A 21,737-nucleotide genomic window follows, 5' to 3' on the forward strand; every position below is an offset into this window, starting at 1 on the left:
ATGTGGAACAGTCTTAATGTGAGTGTAGTGAACGAAATGTCAGTTAAACAATTTAAAAGGAACAAGATGAATTTTGAAAATATCGACCGCAATTGTACTGTTTCAAAGAAAAAAATGGTTCTATAAGCTTAAACACTACAATTATAATAATGTTTCTTTATACGAAGAGGTACATGTAACTTGCTGTATATATGTTGTCAGAATGAATTGGTGTACCTGAGCTACGTTGTTATCGTGATGTGGAGGAAGAAAGAAGATACGTTGTTAGGGTGAGGAGAGGAAGTGAGTAGATACATTGTTAGGGTGAGGAGAGGGAAGTGAGTAGATACGTTGTTAGGGTGAGGAGAGGGAAGTGAGTAGATACATTGTTAGGGTGAGGAGAGGAAGTGAGTAGATACGTTGTTAGGGTGAGGAGAGGGAAGTGAGTAGATATGTTGTTAGGGTGAGGAGAGGGAAGTGAGTAGATACGTTGTTAGGGTGAGGAGAGGGAAGTGAGTAGATATGTTGTTAGGGTGAGGAGAGGGAAGTGAGTAGATACGTTGTTAGGGTGGGGAGAGGGAAGTGAGTAGATACGTTGTTAGGGTGAGGAGAGGGAAGTGAGTAGATACATTGTTAGGGTGAGGAGAGGGAAGTGAGTAGATACGTTGTTAGGGTGAGGAGAGGGAAGTGAGTAGATACGTTGTTAGGGTGGGGAGAGGGAAGTGAGTAGATACGTTGTTAGGTTGAGGAGAGGGAAGTGAGTAGATACGTTGTTAGGGTGAGGAGAGGGAAGTGAGTAGATACGTTGTTAGGGTGAGGAGAGGGAAGTGAGTAGATACATTGTTAGGGTGAGGAGAGGGAAGTGAGTAGATACGTTGTTAGGGTGGGGAGAGGGAAGTGAGTAGATACGTTGTTAGGGTGAGGAGAGGGAAGTGAGTAGATACGTTGTTAGGGTGAGGAGAGGGAAGTGAGTAGATACGTTGTTAGGGTGAGGAGAGGGAAGTCAGCAGATACGTTGTTAGGGTGAGGAGAGGGAAGTGAGTAAGATACGTTGAAAGGGTGAGGAGAGGGAAGTGAGTAGATACGTTGAAAGGGTGAGGAGAGGGAAGTGAGTAAGATACGTTGAAAGGGTGAGGAGAGGGAAGTGAGTAAGATACGTTGAAAGGGTGAGGAGATTAGAGTCGGTATTGTTTTTGTTTACTCTCCATTACACTGACTTACGGTGGAGAAAGTGTTAGTCTGTCTTGTCCGGGTTATTTTCTCTATTGTTCTACTTGTTATTTAAAGTGTTTTACGCCTGTTATTCCCATAGGATATATAAACCAGGATAACGATGTTTGTACCCGAAACCAATATGATACATCAAACCGCCAGAAGAACGGCTGAAATAGCGACAGCACGGACGCTCTGCCCTAGCTTTTAAACCGGTGATATATTATGTTTTACGACATTTTAAGCAAGCAAAAAAACACTCATATGTTATATGTACATGAACATTGTTTTTATAGATTGCCGAGGGAAAACAAATATATTTCTTTTTTATTTGTATTAGAATCAGTAAAGTACAAAGTGTTGGAAATCGTCGTGTGATATCAGCTCGCGGCCTGTCTATGATGTTATTCGCATCCGGTTTTGTTTTACGAATGTTCGAATCATCTGATGCATCTGTTAACAATTCCATTTAAAATAACTTTAAAAGTACACAAGCACCTATATCATTTCTGTGTTGTCTAGTGTAATTATTTTCCCGTCTGTTGGGGATATGTCTCATAATTCTAGTTATCGGCCGAGAACCTGGACACAGAACAATCTGGACACTAACAGCCTGTGACGAAAAGCGATTTTAATTTTGCCGTCATTGTCTTGTTAAATTAGGTCATAGGAAAGCAACAGATACCGCTTTTTATATACTGAACACGGAAGATTTCCCTCAGATATATACTAAGAAAGTGTAAAATGTCTAACTATAGGTGAAACTTAAAATCTGAAGATAATTGTGTACTAAGTTCATGCTATTATGAGATGGCAGAAAATAATGACCCCCGAATTCCTAATTTAAAACTTGACCTTTCAACTATACCAATTACTGTATGCAAGATTCTCTTGACAACTTTCATCAAGAATGTTTTATGAAAGTTAATTAATCATCATTTGAAGGAATTTGATATCAACATCTTTTTGAAAAGTATTACTAATCAGCTAAACATACACTAGCCAGTTAACTTTGGTTATCAAGATATTCTTTCTAAAATCCGTTTATCTGCGCATGCTCTGAAAATTGAACGTGTGCGATACTGAAATGTACCAAGGGAAGACAGAACATGTATTAAGTTATAAAATGGGAACGATAAAGAAGAGGAATATAATTTAATCATTAAGTTTAAAAAAGTCCTAGTATGTTCAAACTTCTATAAAGTAAATCCATAAAAAAATATCGATGAAACATGGAGAAACACTAACCATTATATATCGACATACAAGTGCATGTAGGTATGAAATATCGAGATATATATCTGTAAAATATCGAGATATATATCTGTAAAATATCGAGATATACGTATCTATAAAATATTGAGATGTATTATACCAATGAAATATCGAGATACATATACCAATGAAATTTCGATATATATATATATATATAATATATAAGTATCGATATATACATATATGGAATATCGAGATATGCTTATCTATAGAATATTGAGTTAGATAAAAAATATCGAGATAATTAAAACATATATACATTGTATAAAATCATTACAGTTCAACTACGACCGGAAATTCAAATCTTTACCTTCGGATCAAAACATATAGTGCATAAGATTTGTTCTGGTGTTAGAGCATCGAGCATTTAAGTAAATTCTGTTTATGGTACGTTTCCGAGCATGGTGCATTTGTATGGAATTTGATGACCCCGTACCCTATCCATGTTGGTGCTGTTTGCGTGTCTAACGTTGGTATATTTTAGAGAAAACAAAATCGTAGTCAGTCTGTTAGAAGATTGTACAACAAAGTTATTATTAAAATTGGCATGTCAGCCTTAGTATCCTGGTACACCACACACATAAATAGTATGCTTTCAAATGCTTTGTAATAAGGCATGTCAAAGTGTGTATGTCGAGGGAGATACTTTCCCCAGACACCAAATGATCGTGTCCATTCGGTCAAAAGCTCTCCTCTATGATTATAAAACAAACTTATATAACTGACTGTCCAGGAGTTGTACATAGAATGTAGCATTACTTTCTGTCAATCAACTGGTTTATATTGCATAAATCGGATGGTGTTTAAAAAAACCCCATTATTACGTCATAAGTGTGCGCCAATTTACCAATTAGGATAAAATACGATTGCGTTCAATGGCGTGGAGATACGTTAAGGCCATCGGTCACATATTGATACATGCATGTTGATTAGTCACGTGACTACATACGTGGACACGCATAATGGTCGCGCGACTGTGTGGACAGATTAATTGATTACACGTGACGGTGTGGACATATTACTTTATTACACGTGACGGTGTGGACAAATCAATTGATTACACGTGACGGTGTGGACATATTAATTGATTACACGTGACGGTGTGGACATATTACTTTATTACACGTGACGGTGTGGACATATTTTATTGATTACACGTGACGGTGTAGACATATTTTATTGATTACACGTGATAATGTTTCGGTAAAAGTTGCAAGTGACTGTTTCTTGGAATTTTGAAATAATTTCATTTTTCTGTCCCTCCATTGGTGTACAGTACAGTAAAGTTTATACCTGTGTCGAGTGGTTAAGGTGTCCCGACACTTTATCACTAGCCTTCCACCTCTGAGTCGCGGGTTCGAAACCCACGTGGGGTAATTGCTAGGTACTGACCGCAGGTCGTTGGTTTTTCTCCGGGTACTCCGGCTTTCCTCCACCTCCAAAACCTAGCTTGTACGTCGTTAAAGACCCTGGCTGTTAATAGGGCGTTAAACAAAATAAACCAACATACCTACTGTAATAGTGTATTGTGAAGTTACCAATGTTAAATCTAGCGATCAGAGGTGCCAACTCAGCTTTGTGTCAGAAACCAAGGGACAGATACATCATCGTGAGTGCTTTGTCTTAATTACACGTAAAGATTAATTAACAAGCTGCTTGACCTAGACTTCTATTATCGATTCAGGTCAAGGTCACTTAACTGCCGTGCACGTGTACACGTGCGAATCTGTTGCATGGTTTCGCACTTTTACGTTTCGGCATGCAATGCTGACAGTGATTGATAGACCAATCATTTTTGTATCCTTTGAGAGCATCCCATTGACATTGTATGATGAGATATTAAGACATCCAAAACACACAGTATTAAGGGCTATCGACACACCAAGTATCGTTTTGACTGAAATATTAATCTTACTCTTCCTAATTCCTTGTGTTTTCTTACCAGTGTTTCGTCCCTTGAGTGGAGGTGTGGAGATCCTGGCAGATGACAAGCTTTGCATTAACTCGGATTATTTTCACTGTGACGAGGATAGCCAGGAATGTATTGACCAATCACTGGTCTGCAACGGGGTCAGCGAATGCAGTACTGGAAAGGACGAGTCTGTCGACGTGTGTGGTAAGAGTTATCTCCCTTATGAATAACGCTACATGCTTTATTTTCTCATTAATATTCTCGGAATGATAAAAGTAAAGAACAGCGCGCCAGTATTATATGCTTTAGTGATGGTATCAGACATGACTCGGTCCTGCCTAACCATATGACTGCATTGTGACAAAACAGTACATATACTGGAAATTTGATATATGACGACGTATGTGACGTTTTCTATCGGATTACGTCACGGTAGCCATAAAGATCGCGGATCAAAGAGATAGATTAAACATCGATGTATATGTGTGCAAGTGTTAAATCAACAAAAAGTTATGAAAACTTTAAAATTTATGTAAATTAATTATTTCAAAATAATTGTCCCTATATTTCTGTATCGTTGATATCGCTAAAATTGTCAACACATGTATACTATATATTGTTGTTTATATCGCTATTAATTATAAACTTCATGTTACTGATGTCGCTAATCATTGTTACTATTAGAAGGCATGTCCGTACCAGCTCCCCCCTCCCCCCTGTCAGAACACCTCTGATGCGGTGACTAGATAAAAACAGGAAATGAAATGTCAACTGTGATTTATTTCTCGTAGAAAAGATATGTCTTTAAGGTTATTTCCTGATCGTCTCGTGCAATTGCTGTCGTCACAGCCTGGACGATGATAACATTGAAGTTAGGTCAAGCTTTATCTTTACGTTGACCGTCGGTAAATAACGATTGGGGACTCTCTAATGACAGTTATATTTAGTTCTGTAAATCCTTGTCTATTCATTACGGAGGGAATCCCATGTAAAACAGGAATGGCCAGACAGTAGTGTTATTCGTTTTCCCGTGTTAATGAAGACAGTAATGGACCATTTCATTGTATTTATCTGATAAATATCGGATAGGCAATAGAACTCCGGAGAAATTAGCTGTGGGATTGTAATATAAAGGTTTAACATATTGATGCAAGCAACGACTGGAAACGATTGACTTGAACGGTTGTTGGACGTTTAATTAAGAGTCTACAGCATGTTACACCGTATAAAACCAGAAATAGCAATCAATATCGACAAGCATTTGTCTTAAAGCATCGATACATTAGACATAGTTACGCAAACTGTTGATTCAATCGTGAAATAAATCAACTCCGTGTCTGAATTCAACGCTGTTCTCATTCGGCGTTGAATATTCAGCTCAGAAGTCACGTGACTCAATATTTGGCTCGACGCATTACAGTCGATCCCTAGAAGGACAAAGCCGCTGCGATACCGTTTAAAACTCATAATTCGACATTTACTAAATATGTTAATAACGCATAAAGCTGCCGTTCGCAAGTGTATTATTTGTGTAAGTTGTAATCACATGACTCAACATAGCCATGTGACCTAGTGTGACTCATTGGATACAGCCACGTTCAAGTTCAAGTTCTTAATTAACTTTGAGTCTTCCGACTCATTGGTATCCAACACATACACAATCGGTAGCTCCGGTTGACTCGATGATTATATCATTGGTTTGACTCAATAGCTATGATATTATGACTCAGTTATAATCATTACATGTATCTGTATCAAGGTGACTCACTTGGAATCATCATCTATAACAACGTGACTCATATTGACTCAAAAGGTCTTCTGTATAACATTGTTACCCCATCCCCACCCCACACCCTAGGTGTTATAGGCACGGTACTGGTTGTAGGTTGCCTGGAGGGAGAGTTCCAGTGTAACAAGACTGTGTGTATTGACGTCATCAGGCGCTGTGATCGTCATCGGGACTGTGACGACGGAAAGGACGAAGAGGATTGTGGTACGTAATTTTTATCTCTATACAGTGCAACTTCCCCATACCTCCTCAAAACCGACCACCTGTTGATACCGAACGAAATGGCGAAGTACAGAATCGACCCTTCTTTGTCATAGCAATAAAATACTTCCAAATACTGATACCTCTGAATTCCGAATACCACTTTTACCGATTGTGTGTCCAGAATGGTTAAAATATACAAACCCTCTCTAATCCGACCAGATATTTATGCATCGTGCATGATCGGTTTAGAGAAGCTCAACCCTACCTATATGGAGGATGTCTGTATTTCTTGGATTTGATTTTCAATTATAACCGATAACGCGGACAGCATGCATGTTATTTGCAGATGGCGGATTTCATTTTTTGTAGACATGAACATTGATCGTTGAACAAAATTTGTTACATGATATAATTACATTAAACAACTCTCTTACGGTGTGACCGTTCTTTAAGGCCAAGAAAAGATTGGTCCTGCAATAGAGTTAGTTTTCAGTTCGAAGCTGATGAGGGAACACGTGTACAACTATGTTTGGAACATTTCACTATCAACAAAAACAAACCAGTTCCAATTATACCGTGTATCCGTTTTATCTTCAGTCCGAGAAGAAGTAGAAATAATTTCGCCCAATGGAAGTCAGAAAGGTGGTTAAAGTGGACGTGAAACCCGTTAATGATAATTAAGTGGAAATGTGTTTCTATTGGGGAAATAATGTAACATTAAGTTATTACGGTACATAATGTCATTTTGTGCCACTAGTTATATCTTGTTAACACTGTTTCCGGCAGCTAACCAGTAACACATTGGAAGCATGGAATCTTTATTGCCAGATAGTCAAAGATAAAGAAGAAATGAGAAATAGTTTGTTCTCTGTCAATCCATAACTTCCGGTGGTGACGTTTGAAGGCGGGAACCCCTCGTGACCTAGCTTTGTGTTTGCACATTAACATTGTATTTCTATAGGGAGAATCAAAGTCCATGTTCGTAATGAGGTTTTATCACAATATTAAGTCTAACAAAATCACGACATTCCGGCGTTTCTTAGAATTTCGTTAGATGCTGTTTTTCAACCTTGGTCACCGGAAACGTGATCGCGAGCATGAGGGAACAAACTTAATATATAAAGGCCCGATTCAGAGACCATTTCCGCTGCTGTTGATAACTGTTTACACTTCACCATGATGTCTAGATGTTCACGATTTTAAGTAAAACGTTGAGCGCCACGATTTATTGTAGGAAATTCCCCCTTTCTACGTTTCCCTACGGTCTCAATACGTTCTGTTACTACCTGTTGTGTTTGCTACAAGGTCTGTTCAAAGTTTGTCACAATTCATCACCGTCACTTCAGTTCTCTCACGATCATCCCGATATGCTCTCACGATTGGTCACGTTCTGTTTCGATCTCTCACGTTCCTGAAGTTCAGTCTCCTACTACGATTTATGGCCACGTTTTGAGAAAGATCGCCACATTACCTTCGCATTCGGGCAATTATATATTTATGTAATTCATTTAAATATATATTGCTGAAGAAGTGTTAGGATAGTGTTTAATCCAGATATGAAATAAATGAAATGTGGATTTTGAAGAACTCAAAAGAGCTTTTCATCACTATTGAATGCACCCTACTCCCCCTCCCCACTTGAAACGTCTCTCACATAAAAGCAACCCTTTATTTCTTTACTCAAACACAACCATCTCCCATTCCAAACGTTTGCAAGAAACCCGTACGTTGAAAGCACAAAGTTGTAAAGTATACGGAAGCGTATACATGGTTTATACGGATGACGAAGCCGCGAGGAGAATAACATATCTGATCGGCAGCATCTTTGGTGAGTTAGTTAATCGGGTCTTCCAACAAACTATTGATATACCCATGGGAACAAACTGCCGCTGTTTTTTTTTTTTTCATACGAAACTGATTCGTGTGAATCAAGGTGGATATATCACCATGTATGTGCCACAGCTTATTCATCGTTGACTCCAAACAACTTCCAACACAATATGATATATCATTTTACGTATGCTTAATTACACTTTTAATATATATATATATATATACATGCACTTATATGTTATTTTTACAGAGACGTACACGTGCCCGACAACCCATAATAAGTGTACGAACAGTTTCTGCTACCCACAAGACGACCATTGTAACTTTGAGAACGATTGTGGAGACAACTCTGACGAAGTCGATTGTGGTACGTAATATTTCGTCCTTCCAGGGGGTTTGGTTCAATTTGCAATATTTAACGTCATATCAACAGCTAGGGTCATTAAAGACGGCCTCTCAAGTGTGAGAGATGAATTCTTGTGGTTCCTGTGTGTGGATTTTGGAAGGCTGTGGCTTGTTCGTAAATGTCCCCTTGTGCTAAATGAATGCCGACTTTATAGTGCTACCCCATTAATATCATACTGCCGAAGACACCCAGCAGGGTAATCCACCCGGTCACATTATACTGACAACGGGCGAACCAGGTGTCCTCTCTCATAGTGTCGAACGTTAAGCAGAATAACAGCTATCATTGACTCTGGCATGTCTCGGCCAGGGGATAGAGCCCGCAGTCTTCCTCACAGCGGGTGAACGCTCGAGAAAAGGCCAAAAGGGAAGCAGTGTCAAGGCCGACATTAATATCAAGAGAGTTTAAGAAGACGAAACTGTGGTCCGACATATCTAGTAACCTATGTTATTACTTATGATAACATATATGTATTATTATACTTTATATAATTTGACTGGTTTCTATAATAATGTTATGCCAAAATTTCCCATAATTGAAGATAAAACTATTGTGCCCTGAAAAGCTCGATGGTCAAAGACACATTCAAAGCTTCTTTCCATGCTTTGGTTGTTTGGAATGTTTGTCTACAATTACTTTCCTTCGTCTGAAGACAAAGGCAGAAATATTTCATCCTTCGGAACTAGATAATTTGTATACAATTGTACGTTGCTATGTACAATGTGATGTATGAGAGAACGACAGTTTTGTTTTGTTGCGTTTCCTGTTAATGACAGTACAAATAATATCGTGACATAAATAAACATGTACTAATTATATTTATACCTAGAGATTAAAATATCATAAGATATTGAGAAGCATACAGCCAATTATTCTTGGAATTTCGTTTTAAGCTCAATTATGGTCACCATTAGTAATGCGTAATGACCTTGGTGGACCTCTTTAGAGAGATGTTTTGTTGTTGTTGTATCGATGACTTTATAAATTGTTTTAAAGTCTATTATTTTATTCCGTTTGTTGGTAGATTTCCGAACCTGTTATAGCCGGGAATTCACGTGCAACAACTCCGAATGTATAGCCATCGCCTACCTGTGTGACGGCATACCGCACTGCATTGACGGAAGTGACGAACAGCATTGTGGTTAGTATATATGTACTTCCGGTCAGTTTACAACGAATTTTTTTAGTTATAGTAGCCGACAATTCTGACAAACCGTCACGATAACACTTAACCTGCCCGTGTTTCTATCCAACACAAACCATTAAATACGGGATTGGCGGAATACGTTTGGAGGAGAAAGTCTATCACGATTATCTGTGATGAAGTGATAAAGTTTGCCGTGAGGTAGTTCTCTGCTTGTTGTCGCGCGTCCAAATTCTCGCAAATTGTATTAACAGATCTCTTTGTTTATTTCTTTTTGTTTCACACAAATGTATTACAGAAGCCGGCATCCAATTATTTTTTCTTCACAATGAAATACAATCACGCCAAGCCATCACCCTGCTAAATTATCCGGCGGTATTACAGTGCAGGTTAACTTCTCTCTGCCATTGTGGTTTTACTGTAACGAAGAAAATACCTCGGCATACATTGGTCTGAGCCTGTTTTATGTACCTAACCCGTACATGTTGTGATTACACGTACGGCTAATTGAAAATGCTATGTAGATATCTGAACTATTTTGGCTGTTTTAGATTTTTCTTAGAGAAGCATGCAGTCTTCATAAATGATTGCAAAATTGCCTACTAGTTTAGTCCTCGCTATTGCGTCAGTAGATCGAAATTCATATTCTAATTCATAATATTTGTGAATATATTTCGGATATTGTATATATACAAGCGTTTTTGCAGGAAGAGGTATCCATGTATTTATGGTGAACGTCCGCGGTATGCTCTTAGTATAGATAAATACACATTATTTACAAATGTTTTGCAGTGACGTGTTCGCATCTACAAATCGCCGTAGTCTAAAACCTGACCACGTGAAGATTAGTAATTGCCTTTTTTTTTTTTACTATGTGGGTTGGAATTTAATGATCCCGCATACAACTGCACCAAGACACTTAACCCATATTTCTGTGTAGAGGATGTTACATAATTCTCATTGCCTCCACACGCAAAGGTGTTAATTCATAGAAAATGTGGTGTACATGATGTACACCGTCTCCGCTAAACTACATCCTTTACTGCACGCTGCCCAGTCGTGCAGCCCTAACGAGTGGTATTATCCGCCTTTCATTGTCAACTGCCTAATTAGCATGATGATGCTATAGGCTTGTAATAAACACATTTAACAAGGTCTATTTCGTTTTAAATTACTTTAAGAATTCAATTGTTACATTTTTGAAATAGGATAATATGTACTGATTATGAAAAAAGTTGACTGGGAGTTTTGATCGATACATACAAAACGCTACATTGGTTACACTGGTTTAGTGATAATATCTGCAATGTGACTTCGTTACTGCTTAGCATGGCGCCAAAAAGTTTGACAAGCTTAGTGTATCGATAGCGTTCACGTGTACTCTTAGCGTTAGATAATTGTTTACTCTGATTATACCGCGGAAGTTAGGACGACTAAATGGGAATTAATGGCCCTATAAAGGCTTGAAAGTGTTGTTAGTTTACAATTACACTTAATTAAACGTGTAGAAAAAAACAACAACAACAAAAACAAAAACAAATCTAAAACAAACCAGGGAATATGTCCATACCTACAACATCCGAGGGAGAATGTTCATACCTACAACATCCGAGGGAGAATGTCCATACCTACAACATCCGAGGGAGAATGTTTATACCTACAACATCCGAGGGAGAGTGTCCATACCTACAACATCCGAGGGAGAATGTTTATATCTACAACATCCGAGGGGGAATGTTCATACCTACAACATCCGAGGGGGAATGTTCATACCTACAACATCCGAGGGGGAATGTTTATACCTACAACATCCGAGGGGGAATGTCCATATCTACAACATACGAGGGAGAGTGTCCATACCTACAACATCCGAGGGAGAATGTTTATACCTACAACATCCGAGGGAGAATGTTTTATACCTACAACATCCGAGGGAGAACGTTCATACTACAACATCCGAGGGGGAATGTTTATACCTACAACATCCGAGGGAGAATGTTTTATACCTACAACATCCGAGGGAGAATGTTCATACCTACAACATCCGAGGGGGAATGTCCATACCTACAACATCCGAGGGAGAATGTTTGATACAACATCCGAGGGAGAATGTTTTATACCTACAACATCCGAGGAAGAATATTCATACCGACAACATCCGAGGGAGAATGTTTGATACAACATCCGAGGAAGAATGTTCATACCTACAACATCCGAGGAAGAATGTTCATACCTACAACATCCGAGGGAGAATGTCCATACCTACAACATACGAAGGAGAATGTTCATACCTACAACATCCGAGGGAGAATGTTTATATCTACAACATCCGAGGGATAATCTTCATACCTACAACATCCGAGGGATAATCTTCATACCTACAACATCCGAGGGATAATGTTTGATACAACATCCGAGGGGGAATGTTTATACCTACAACATCCGAGGGAGGATGTTTTATACCTACAGCATCCGAAGGAGAGTGTCCATACCTACAACATCCGAGGGATAATCTTCATACCTACAACATCCGAGGGATAATGTTTATACCTACAACATCCGAGGGAGAATGTTTATATCTACAACATCCGAGGGGGAATGTTTATACCTACAACATCCGAGGGAGAATGTTTATATCTACAACATCAGAGGGAAAATGTTTATACCTACAACATCCGAGGGAGAATGTTTGTATCTACAACATCCGAGGGAGAATGTTTATACCTACAACATCCGAGGGAGAATGTTTATATCTACAACATCCGAGGGAGAATGTTCATATCTACAACATCCGAGGGAGAATGTTTATACCTACAACATCCGAGGGAGAATGTTTATATCTACAACATCCGAGGGAGAATGTTTATATCTACAACATCCGAGGGAGAATGTTCATACCTACAACATCCGAGGGAGAATGTTTATACCTACAACATCCGAGGGAGAATGTTCATACCTACAACATACGAGGGAGAGTGTCCATATCTACAACATCCGAGGGAGAATGTTTATACCTACAACATCCGAGGGAGAATGTTTATACCTACAACATCCGAGGGGGAATGTTTATACCTACAACATCCGAGGGAGAATGTTTATACCTACAACATCCGAGGGAGAATGTCCATATCTACACCATCCGAGGGAGAATGTCCATATCTACAACATCCGAGGGAGAATGTTTTATACTTACAACATCCGAGGGAGAATGTTCATATCTACAACATCCGAGGGAGAATGTTCATACCTACAACATTCGAGGGAGGATGTCCATATCTACAACATCCGAGGGGGAATGTTCATACCTACAACACACGAGGGAGAATGTTTTATACCTACAACATCCGAGGGAGAATGTTCATACCTACAACATCCGAGGGAGAATGTCCATATCTACAACATCCGAGGGGGAATGTTCATACCTACAACATCCGAGGGAGAATGTTTATACCTTCAATATCCGAGGGAGAATGTTTATACCTACAACATCCGAGGGAGAATGTTCATATCTAAAACATCCGAGGGAGGATGTCCATATCTACAACATCCGAGGGAGAATGTCCATATCTACACCATCCGAGGGAGAATGTCCATATCTACAACATCCGAGGGAGGATGTTTTATACCTACAACATCCGAGGGAGAATGTTTTATACCTACAACATCCGAGGGAGAATGTTCATACCTACAACATCCGAGGGAGAATGTTCATATCTACAACATACGAGGGAGAATGTTTATATCTACAACATCCGAGGGGGAATGTTCATACCTACAACATCCGAGGGAGAATGTTCATACCTACAACATCCGAGGGAGAATGTTCATACCTACAACATCCGAGGGAGAATGTTTATATCTACAACATCCGAGGGAGAATGTTCATACCTACAACATCCGAGGGAGAATGTTCATACCTACAACATCCGAGGGGGAATGTTTATATCTACATCATCCGAGGGAGAATGTTTATACCTACAACATCCGAGGGAGAATGTTTATACCTACAACATCCGAGGGGGAATGTCCATACCGACAACATCCGAGGGAGAATGTTTATATCTACAACATCCGAGGGAGAATGTTCATATCTACAACATCCGAGGGAGAGTGTCCATACCTACAACATACGAGGGAGAATGTTTATACCTACAACATCCGAGGGAGAGTGTCCATACCTACAACATACGAGGGAGAACGTTCATACCTACAACATCCGAGGGGGAATGTTTATACCTACAACATCCGAGGGAGAATGTTCATACCTACAACATCCGAGGGAGAATGTTTATATCTACATCATCCGAGGGAGAATGTTTATACCTACAACATCTGAGGGAGAATGTTTATACCTACAACATCCGAGGGAGAATGTTTATACCTACAACATCCGAGGGAGAATGTTTATACCTACAACATCCGAGGGAGAGTGTCCATACCTACAACATCCGAGGGAGAGTGTCCATACCTACAACATCCGAGGGAGAATGTTTATACCTACAACATCCGAGGGAGAATGTTTATACCTACAACATCCGAGGGAGAATGTTTATACCTACAACATCCGAGGGAGAGTGTCCATACCTACAACATACGAGGGAGAACGTTCATACCTACAACATCCGAGGGGGAATGTTTATACCTACAACATCCGAGGGAGAATGTTCATACCTACAACATCCGAGGGAGAATGTTTATACCTACAACATCCGAGGGAGAATGTTCATACCTACAACATCCGAGGGAGAATGTTTTATACCTACAACATCCGAGGGAGAATGTCCATACCTACAACATCCGAGGGAGAATGTTCATACCTACAACATCCGAGGGAGAATGTTTATACCTACAACATCCGAGGGGGAATGTTCATACCTACAACACACGAGGGAGAATGTTTTATACCTACAACATCCGAGGGAGAATGTTCATATCTACAACATCCGAGGGAGAATGTTCATACCTACAACATCCGAGGGGGAATGTTCATACCTACAACATCCGAGGGAGAATGTTTATATCTACAACATCCGAGGGGGAATGTTCATACCCAAAACATCCGAGGGAGAATGCCCATACCTACAACATCCGAGGGAGAATGTCCATACCTACAACATCCGAGGGGGAATGTTCATACCTACAACATCCGAGGGAGAATGTTTTATACCTACAACATCCGAGGGAGAATGTGCATACCTACAACATCCGAGGGTGAATGTTTATAATTACAACACACGAGGGAGAATGTTTTATACCTACAACATCCGAGGGAGAATGTTTATACCTACAACATCCGAGGGAGAATGTTTATATCTACAACATCCGAAGGAGAGTGTCCATACCTACAACATCCGAGGGAGAATGTTTTATCGCTCATGCAAATGTACATGTACCTACAACGGACTATGGATACTTATATTGTAAATTATGTTGTATATATAATTCGATTTCTTACATTTGTATATATTTTGCTGTAATTCTATGATGATACATACTTATCTATTGTTTTATTTATGTATCAATTTCTCTTTAAATAATGTAATTTTGTCGGAACATATAAATATCAATCCAGACAAATTGCTTTACGTAGCAACAACCACGTGTCATTAGATTAGTTGTAAAATAATGCATATAGAATTTGTATTTAATGTCTTTAAATATTATGATATACTAGAAGTCATCATGAGAGCTGATAAAGGCATAGCCTGATGTCCAGTCCTTTTGTTTAATTTTTGAAATATATTTGAAATGAAACATCGTCACATTTTCTTTGTGTAATGTATATTTTGTCGTCTTGTATCTTACAGGGTCGTATAAAACTTGTGGAGATGGGATCTACGTTGAGGACAAGTCCGTATGTGACGGCTGGGTCGACTGTGACAACCAACACGACGAGACAGTATGTAAGTAAATGTTTGTAACAAATATATATACATCATCTATACCGTAAGGAAAATTAATACCGACTTCAATTATCAACCCAATCACATTTACCACCTGAGTCTCTAAACTAAAAGGGCATCAACCCCTATGCTGTCAACATCGGCCAACTCGGCATGAAATGGATTATATACATGTATTGTGTTTATAAACATATACGTATATATTATTTATGGTATTAACTGTGTGACACAAAACGTGAGCTATTGAAAATAACGTCCCATAACAAACGGAACACGTTACAATATTTTCACAGATCCACATATGACCTATTTCATTAATGACTCTGAATTTGAACTCTCCATTGACTCTCCTTGCACATTAACGCGAAAATAAATCCTACTAGAAATATAAGTGATTTACAGTATATGCAGTAAAATACAATTCTATCTGTTTCCGTATATAGACATCTGGATCCTGTAGTAGCAAAAACCTAGGGTTTAGGATGTCAAACAAGAATTATAATTTGTTGACGTCTCTGTCTTCGCGTTTATTTACGATTGCAAGAATATTTACTTAAAACTGGGACAGACCCCCACCCCGGAATAAAAAAACAAAAACAAACAAGAATTATATAGAGTTGTGAGGGACAACTGATCATTATAGAAAAACAATGGCTAACTGAAAGGAATTTAACTATAAAAAATATTGTTATATCACGTTTGTAACAGTATCCGTGATTAGTTTAAACGCATCACGTGACGTATAAGCCACCAGGTATCCCTCTCACGTGTGGGAAATGAAAGTTCATATAGCTCACTGGGGCGCGTGCCCCCATGGTGACCCTCATATTATGTTGTACGGAGTTCTCCCTTTCGCTTGCGCAAACAGTTTCGTGCAGTCGAAGAATAGATAAAATTTCACAAAACAAGAATATGATCAGAACAGGGAAAATATCAGTAATTTTACCGGTCAACTGTTTCTAAGAGTTTCTACAGGAGACTTGTTATAATACCGTATCAATCGATCGAATTGGATCACATTGGTTTGTAATAAAAATGATATTTAAAAATCTTGATTTTATTTTTGTGTATCTTAGTTTGTTATTATATTTCTGTATAATAAACAATTTTAACCCTGGTTGCAGGGTGATATGAAGGTTTATTTAAGCTCGGGTAACATATTAACCACGGGCAAGCCTTCAGATAAATAAACGTTCATATTACCCTGCAACCAGGACAATAAATTAATATGACGTACTCATTATTTTACAATATTGCCGACTGGTTTGTGGTTATTATGAGAATGCAAATACATTAAGTTATCAAAGTGGAATAAAAATATAGTCCTATGTCTATCATAAAGACGTCATACATAAACTATCTTTGTTATATTGGTTAACCGGGAAGCAGAGGATAGCGGATAAAAGCGCATTCGTCAAATTGCTGCACGCGGACGCATTTCCCGTTTCCGCGTCTTTACGATCCGTGATCTGATCGGTCCTATTTAAATATTAGTTTCTAATACGAGCGAGCCCTGACCAAACACAGATTACTACAGATTCACAAAAACAACATGTCAGCTAATGAAATATCCGTATCTTAACGACCGATCGCATCCTTAATGTGAAAATAATTTGTGAACTTTAACTCGTCATGTTTAAAGTGGACATTCTAAAATATTCATCATTTGCTATGACACATCACTGGTTGCATCGAAAAAAGAAAGATTAAAAAAAAGAAGAAGCACATATTGTCGAACTTCTAGGTTATTGAACAATATCTCTCCTACAAACAATGATAATTTGACAATGACGTAATATCAGGCGTCCTGATTGACAGCTTCCTCTGTATTGTGTGAACAACAATGGCGTGTCCTTGGTATGTCGGACACCAACGATAACGTTTAGCTCATATAAGTGAATTTTTTTTTAAAAGATGACAACTTCATTATTGTTTTAAAATAACATGTCTATTTTGTGTCGTAAACCAGATTTACACAACAACGTGAAATATGCCTCCTGGTGATGGGAAAATTAAGTACACGCCTTGTATATGACACTTTATGTGTTTGGAACCCCGATGGTATACCCTTTCCAGGAACGGACAGGAAGGCGCTGCCTCTTTATGGCGTTCCGGCATTTTATTATTGTAACTCTGTTGTATTGGGCCAACATATCTTTATAATTTCTTTTAATGAGTAGACGACTGTAGAGTCAGATATGGTCTTGGCCTCTTAAGATAACGCTAGATCCGGTTGTTAATACGCTAGTCTGTTCCGGATGTGACGTAAGTCGGTCATTGTATTCCCTGGGTTGTTGGGACAAATTGCTGTTTTAACTCTTAACAAAACAAGCCGGAATAGGTAGATTAATTCTTCTAATGGCTTCAAATCTACCATTTCCTTAAACCATTTCCTAGTAACTTTTGTTATATCTAAAACTATTAGTTACAACAGCCAAATTATCAGAGGCATGACAGTTAGAGATCCACGATAAATGTTTTATTGGGTTAGCGATTCCGGTTTCAGCGTAAACAACATTAATAAAAGCAGATGTAATTTATCTGCAGTGTACGTATTTTGAAGCAACTGTTAACTCAATTAACGCATTTTAAAAAAAGTCAAACGTAGTTGTCATAAAACTCGACAATGTCCTTGGCAGAATATTCTCTTCCTCCATTCACACTGATTAACATCCCATCTCTATTCTTCTTAAACTTCCTTTAAAAAATATTTTTTTTTTTTTTTTTTATTTAAATTCTAATGTCATCTTATGTGAATATTGATATGTTGTATACTGTTGTTGGGAAAGGGCTTCTCATAAGTTGGAAAACTTGTGCCTGATCCTGTTGTATATTTATATAAGAAATATGTTTAAAAATGAAATTAAAAAAAAAACAAATGCACGGAAGGGAGTTCGGTACAGCTTTATCATTAGGCATATCTACAGGTGTTATTCGACTATTTATCATTTTACATTCATATAACGTACTGTAAATCGTTTAGATTTCGCGAATACTTTATTTCGCGAACCTACCATTTCAGACATATTCGCGAACATATGATTTCCGGAACGCTGCTATGGAAATAATTTTGAATTCGCGAGTGATGTGCTAAAAGAGTTGTGTTCTCTGCTGGACTCCTATATTGGTAACCGATAGTTTAGTCCCCATCAAAAGGTGTTACTTTCGTACAAATAATCGTGAAGAATTATAATTTACGATTGACTCTCCTCGCGTATTAACGCGAAAATATATCCCCCGCGAAATATAAGTGATTTACAGTATTCCTAGTAAGATGTTATCATGGACGGCTTAACTAAGACAAAATACTCGATAGGATTTTGATATAATTTCAGTTTTATCCTAGATAACGTGATAAATGATACTATTCCAACGTTTGATATATACATGTATACATATATAGACACCGTATGATATGTAATCAGCGCATGCCGTGGAAGCACGTGTTTGAGGTGCAGATGAATGATGTGATAGCTGGCCGCTATCGCATGATGATTCCATATCAAAGATGATTTATCAGAATATAAAACAAAATTCATAATCCCGTCATCCGTTGACATGGGATTGGGGTGAAGAGTGTAGCCGGAAAATCCGTCGGAGCCTAGTCGTGATCAATAATTGACCATACATGGCTCACTCCACATAAAGCAAGAATAACGAATCTGTTTAGACCAACCTTTAGCGTCACAGAGTCAATCAATTTGCATTCTATGATAGTATCCTCTCCGCCGCTCTCCCACTGTTTGGGATCAATGACGGCAGAGGAATTGAGACGTGCCCATCAGTCTAGCTGATTGGCAATAATCTGACGATCATAAACAGTGCTCATATGCTTTAGGACGACACTTAAGTCGATACCTTTAAACACAGAAGCCGAATAAATTTGCCCCAGACAAATTACGCTCAGAATGAAAATAAGATGTCAACACGGCCAAACTGCTCAAACTACTTCTGTATTGGTTTTTCACGGTGCATACGCAATGTTAAAGCTATTGACCATGTAGTTATAAAGATATTGGTAAAACATCCCGTGCCTTTTCGAAATTGCTCAGAGGACAAAAAAAAGAAGGTATTGTATTTTTTTTTAAGTTCTTAGAGACGATTCATTTTCCGATTGGCAACTGATATTGAGGTAGTGCAAAGAAGAATTGAACATTTGCTGAATTGTAAACAAGTGAAAAAATAATGTCTCACGTGATCACATAGAAGTACAACGATACATAGGTGTGTCGCATTTGCAGTTGGACATGGAATTTTCTTGTTTTGCAATTGCAGTTGTACATGAAATTCTCTTTTTTTGTTAAGGTATAAAAATCAAGTCAGCCTGGTACGATTATATTTGGAAACAGTGTTTTATGTGTCTTTAAATACATGCTGGTGAGCTTGATGAGGCCAGCAGGACTCTGGAGACTGTGCGTTTTCCTCTTTTTGTTGTGCACTAGTGCTAATATACAGTCTTATGAATAGCTATTTGTAGGAATACCCATCCCCTATATATATATACAAAGACATGTTGTAAATATGACATTACAAACTACAATTCAAAGTCAATGTAATAGAGACGAATAATGTTTCAGTTTGAAATTTTGAAAATTAACGAATGCTGTAACGCGGTCCTATTTGTGGTAATCCCCTGACGGGAATTATGCAGGTAACTGTAGAAAATATCACCTTTTGCCAGGAGGAACGGCTTTTCCGCCAACCCGTAAAACAATTTGGCTTTTTAATCAATGTCGAACCGAAAGAAAGCGCACAGAAAAGGCGGATTTATGTTTTTGTTGTTTTGAATATTCATTACATATATTTCCATGATTATAGCATAGACAATACTGGGTAGGCAGGTTTTTAAAATTATTATTCTGGCAAAAATGTGCCGATGTTAATTGTCGTTATAAATGACACAGGTTAACATATTGCGTAACATGTAATGTGGTGACGTAAACAATTGTGTCTGTTTTATTTTCGTGAACTATAAACACCAAAGCAAGAAAATGAAAATTCCGGAATCATTGAGGTCACAGACAATTACTTTACAGAGTCACCATAGTATTGAAATTCTTATATCATAATCAGGATGCTACGTGTATCTGTGTGATGATTACAAAAAAAAAAAAACAAAACAAAAAACTCCCCCCCCCCCCCCCCCCCCAAAAAAAAGAAGAAGAAGAAGGGGGAGAAAAAGACATTTAAATTAAACTGTAATTCAACTTAAGACAAAAATAAGGGGGGAGTACTAGCTACAATTATAGATTTGTATGGATGTCCTTTCAAAGTACAAAGGAAATAAGACCAGGTGTTCTGAGGGAATAAGCGTCATCTATTCATCGACGACACCCGCCTTGTAATTCTAGGTCAATTCTCGATTAGGTTATTTTCTTACGGCGATGACATCGATGACCGGAAGTTAAAGAGGTCGTAGTTTGATATAGATAATTTATATTATTTGTGATTTATGTATTTCATTAACAGTGTAAATGGTGCGTGTTGCGGGATTAAGAGATTATATTAACAGGGAACAATCTAAATACTCTGGACAGAAAATGTAGGGATAGTCATCATAGAAGGGGATTAGCATCGTCCTTACGCTGAATAGGTGTTTCCACACTATTCTTGGGGAGATATATGAATTTCCTTTGTCATGGATAAATGTAGAGATACTTCCTCCGGAAAGGGATATTCGTCCACGTGTAGTGTATACCTAGTGTTTCCTCCATTCATCTTCACGTGATGTCAAATGCAAAGTGACGTAATTGAAATAACATGCGTTTCTAACTCAGTGAAGTACTTATACTGTTTTCAAAATATACATGATGATGAAAAGTCAATGCTCGGAAAAATCGCTAGAACTAGATGTTTCATGAAATGTGGCAAGGATAAATCACATTATATACAGTTCAACGCAGGGAGGAATTTCAAGTGGTTCCATAGTCACAATAATTGTATAATAACATATGAAAAATGCGTTTACGGTATGCAACAATGGCAAATGTCAAATGCCACCACCGAGATATGCTCATAACGATAGCATTACCTTAATGACAAGACAGACCAATATCTTGTTGCAAGGGTTAAAATGAGAA

General features: G+C 38.2%; 1 protein-coding gene across 1 annotated transcript in view; it reads left to right on the forward strand.

The window, feature by feature from the left end:
* LOC117334445 (G-protein coupled receptor GRL101-like) overlaps positions 1 to 21,737 on the forward strand; it is a 135,219-nt gene that overhangs the window by 70,831 nt on the left and 42,651 nt on the right. Inside the window, exons 2-6 of the mRNA XM_033894077.1 lie at positions 4,412 to 4,582; positions 6,264 to 6,371; positions 8,455 to 8,571; positions 9,635 to 9,751; positions 15,562 to 15,657. Of these exons, the coding sequence (XP_033749968.1) occupies positions 4,412 to 4,582; positions 6,264 to 6,371; positions 8,455 to 8,571; positions 9,635 to 9,751; positions 15,562 to 15,657 (609 nt within the window). The remainder of the gene's footprint in view (positions 1 to 4,411; positions 4,583 to 6,263; positions 6,372 to 8,454; positions 8,572 to 9,634; positions 9,752 to 15,561; positions 15,658 to 21,737) is intronic.

This window comes from Pecten maximus, chromosome 9 (genome assembly GCF_902652985.1).
Source record: "Pecten maximus chromosome 9, xPecMax1.1, whole genome shotgun sequence".
In the NCBI taxonomy this organism is placed as follows: domain Eukaryota; kingdom Metazoa; phylum Mollusca; class Bivalvia; order Pectinida; family Pectinidae; genus Pecten; species Pecten maximus.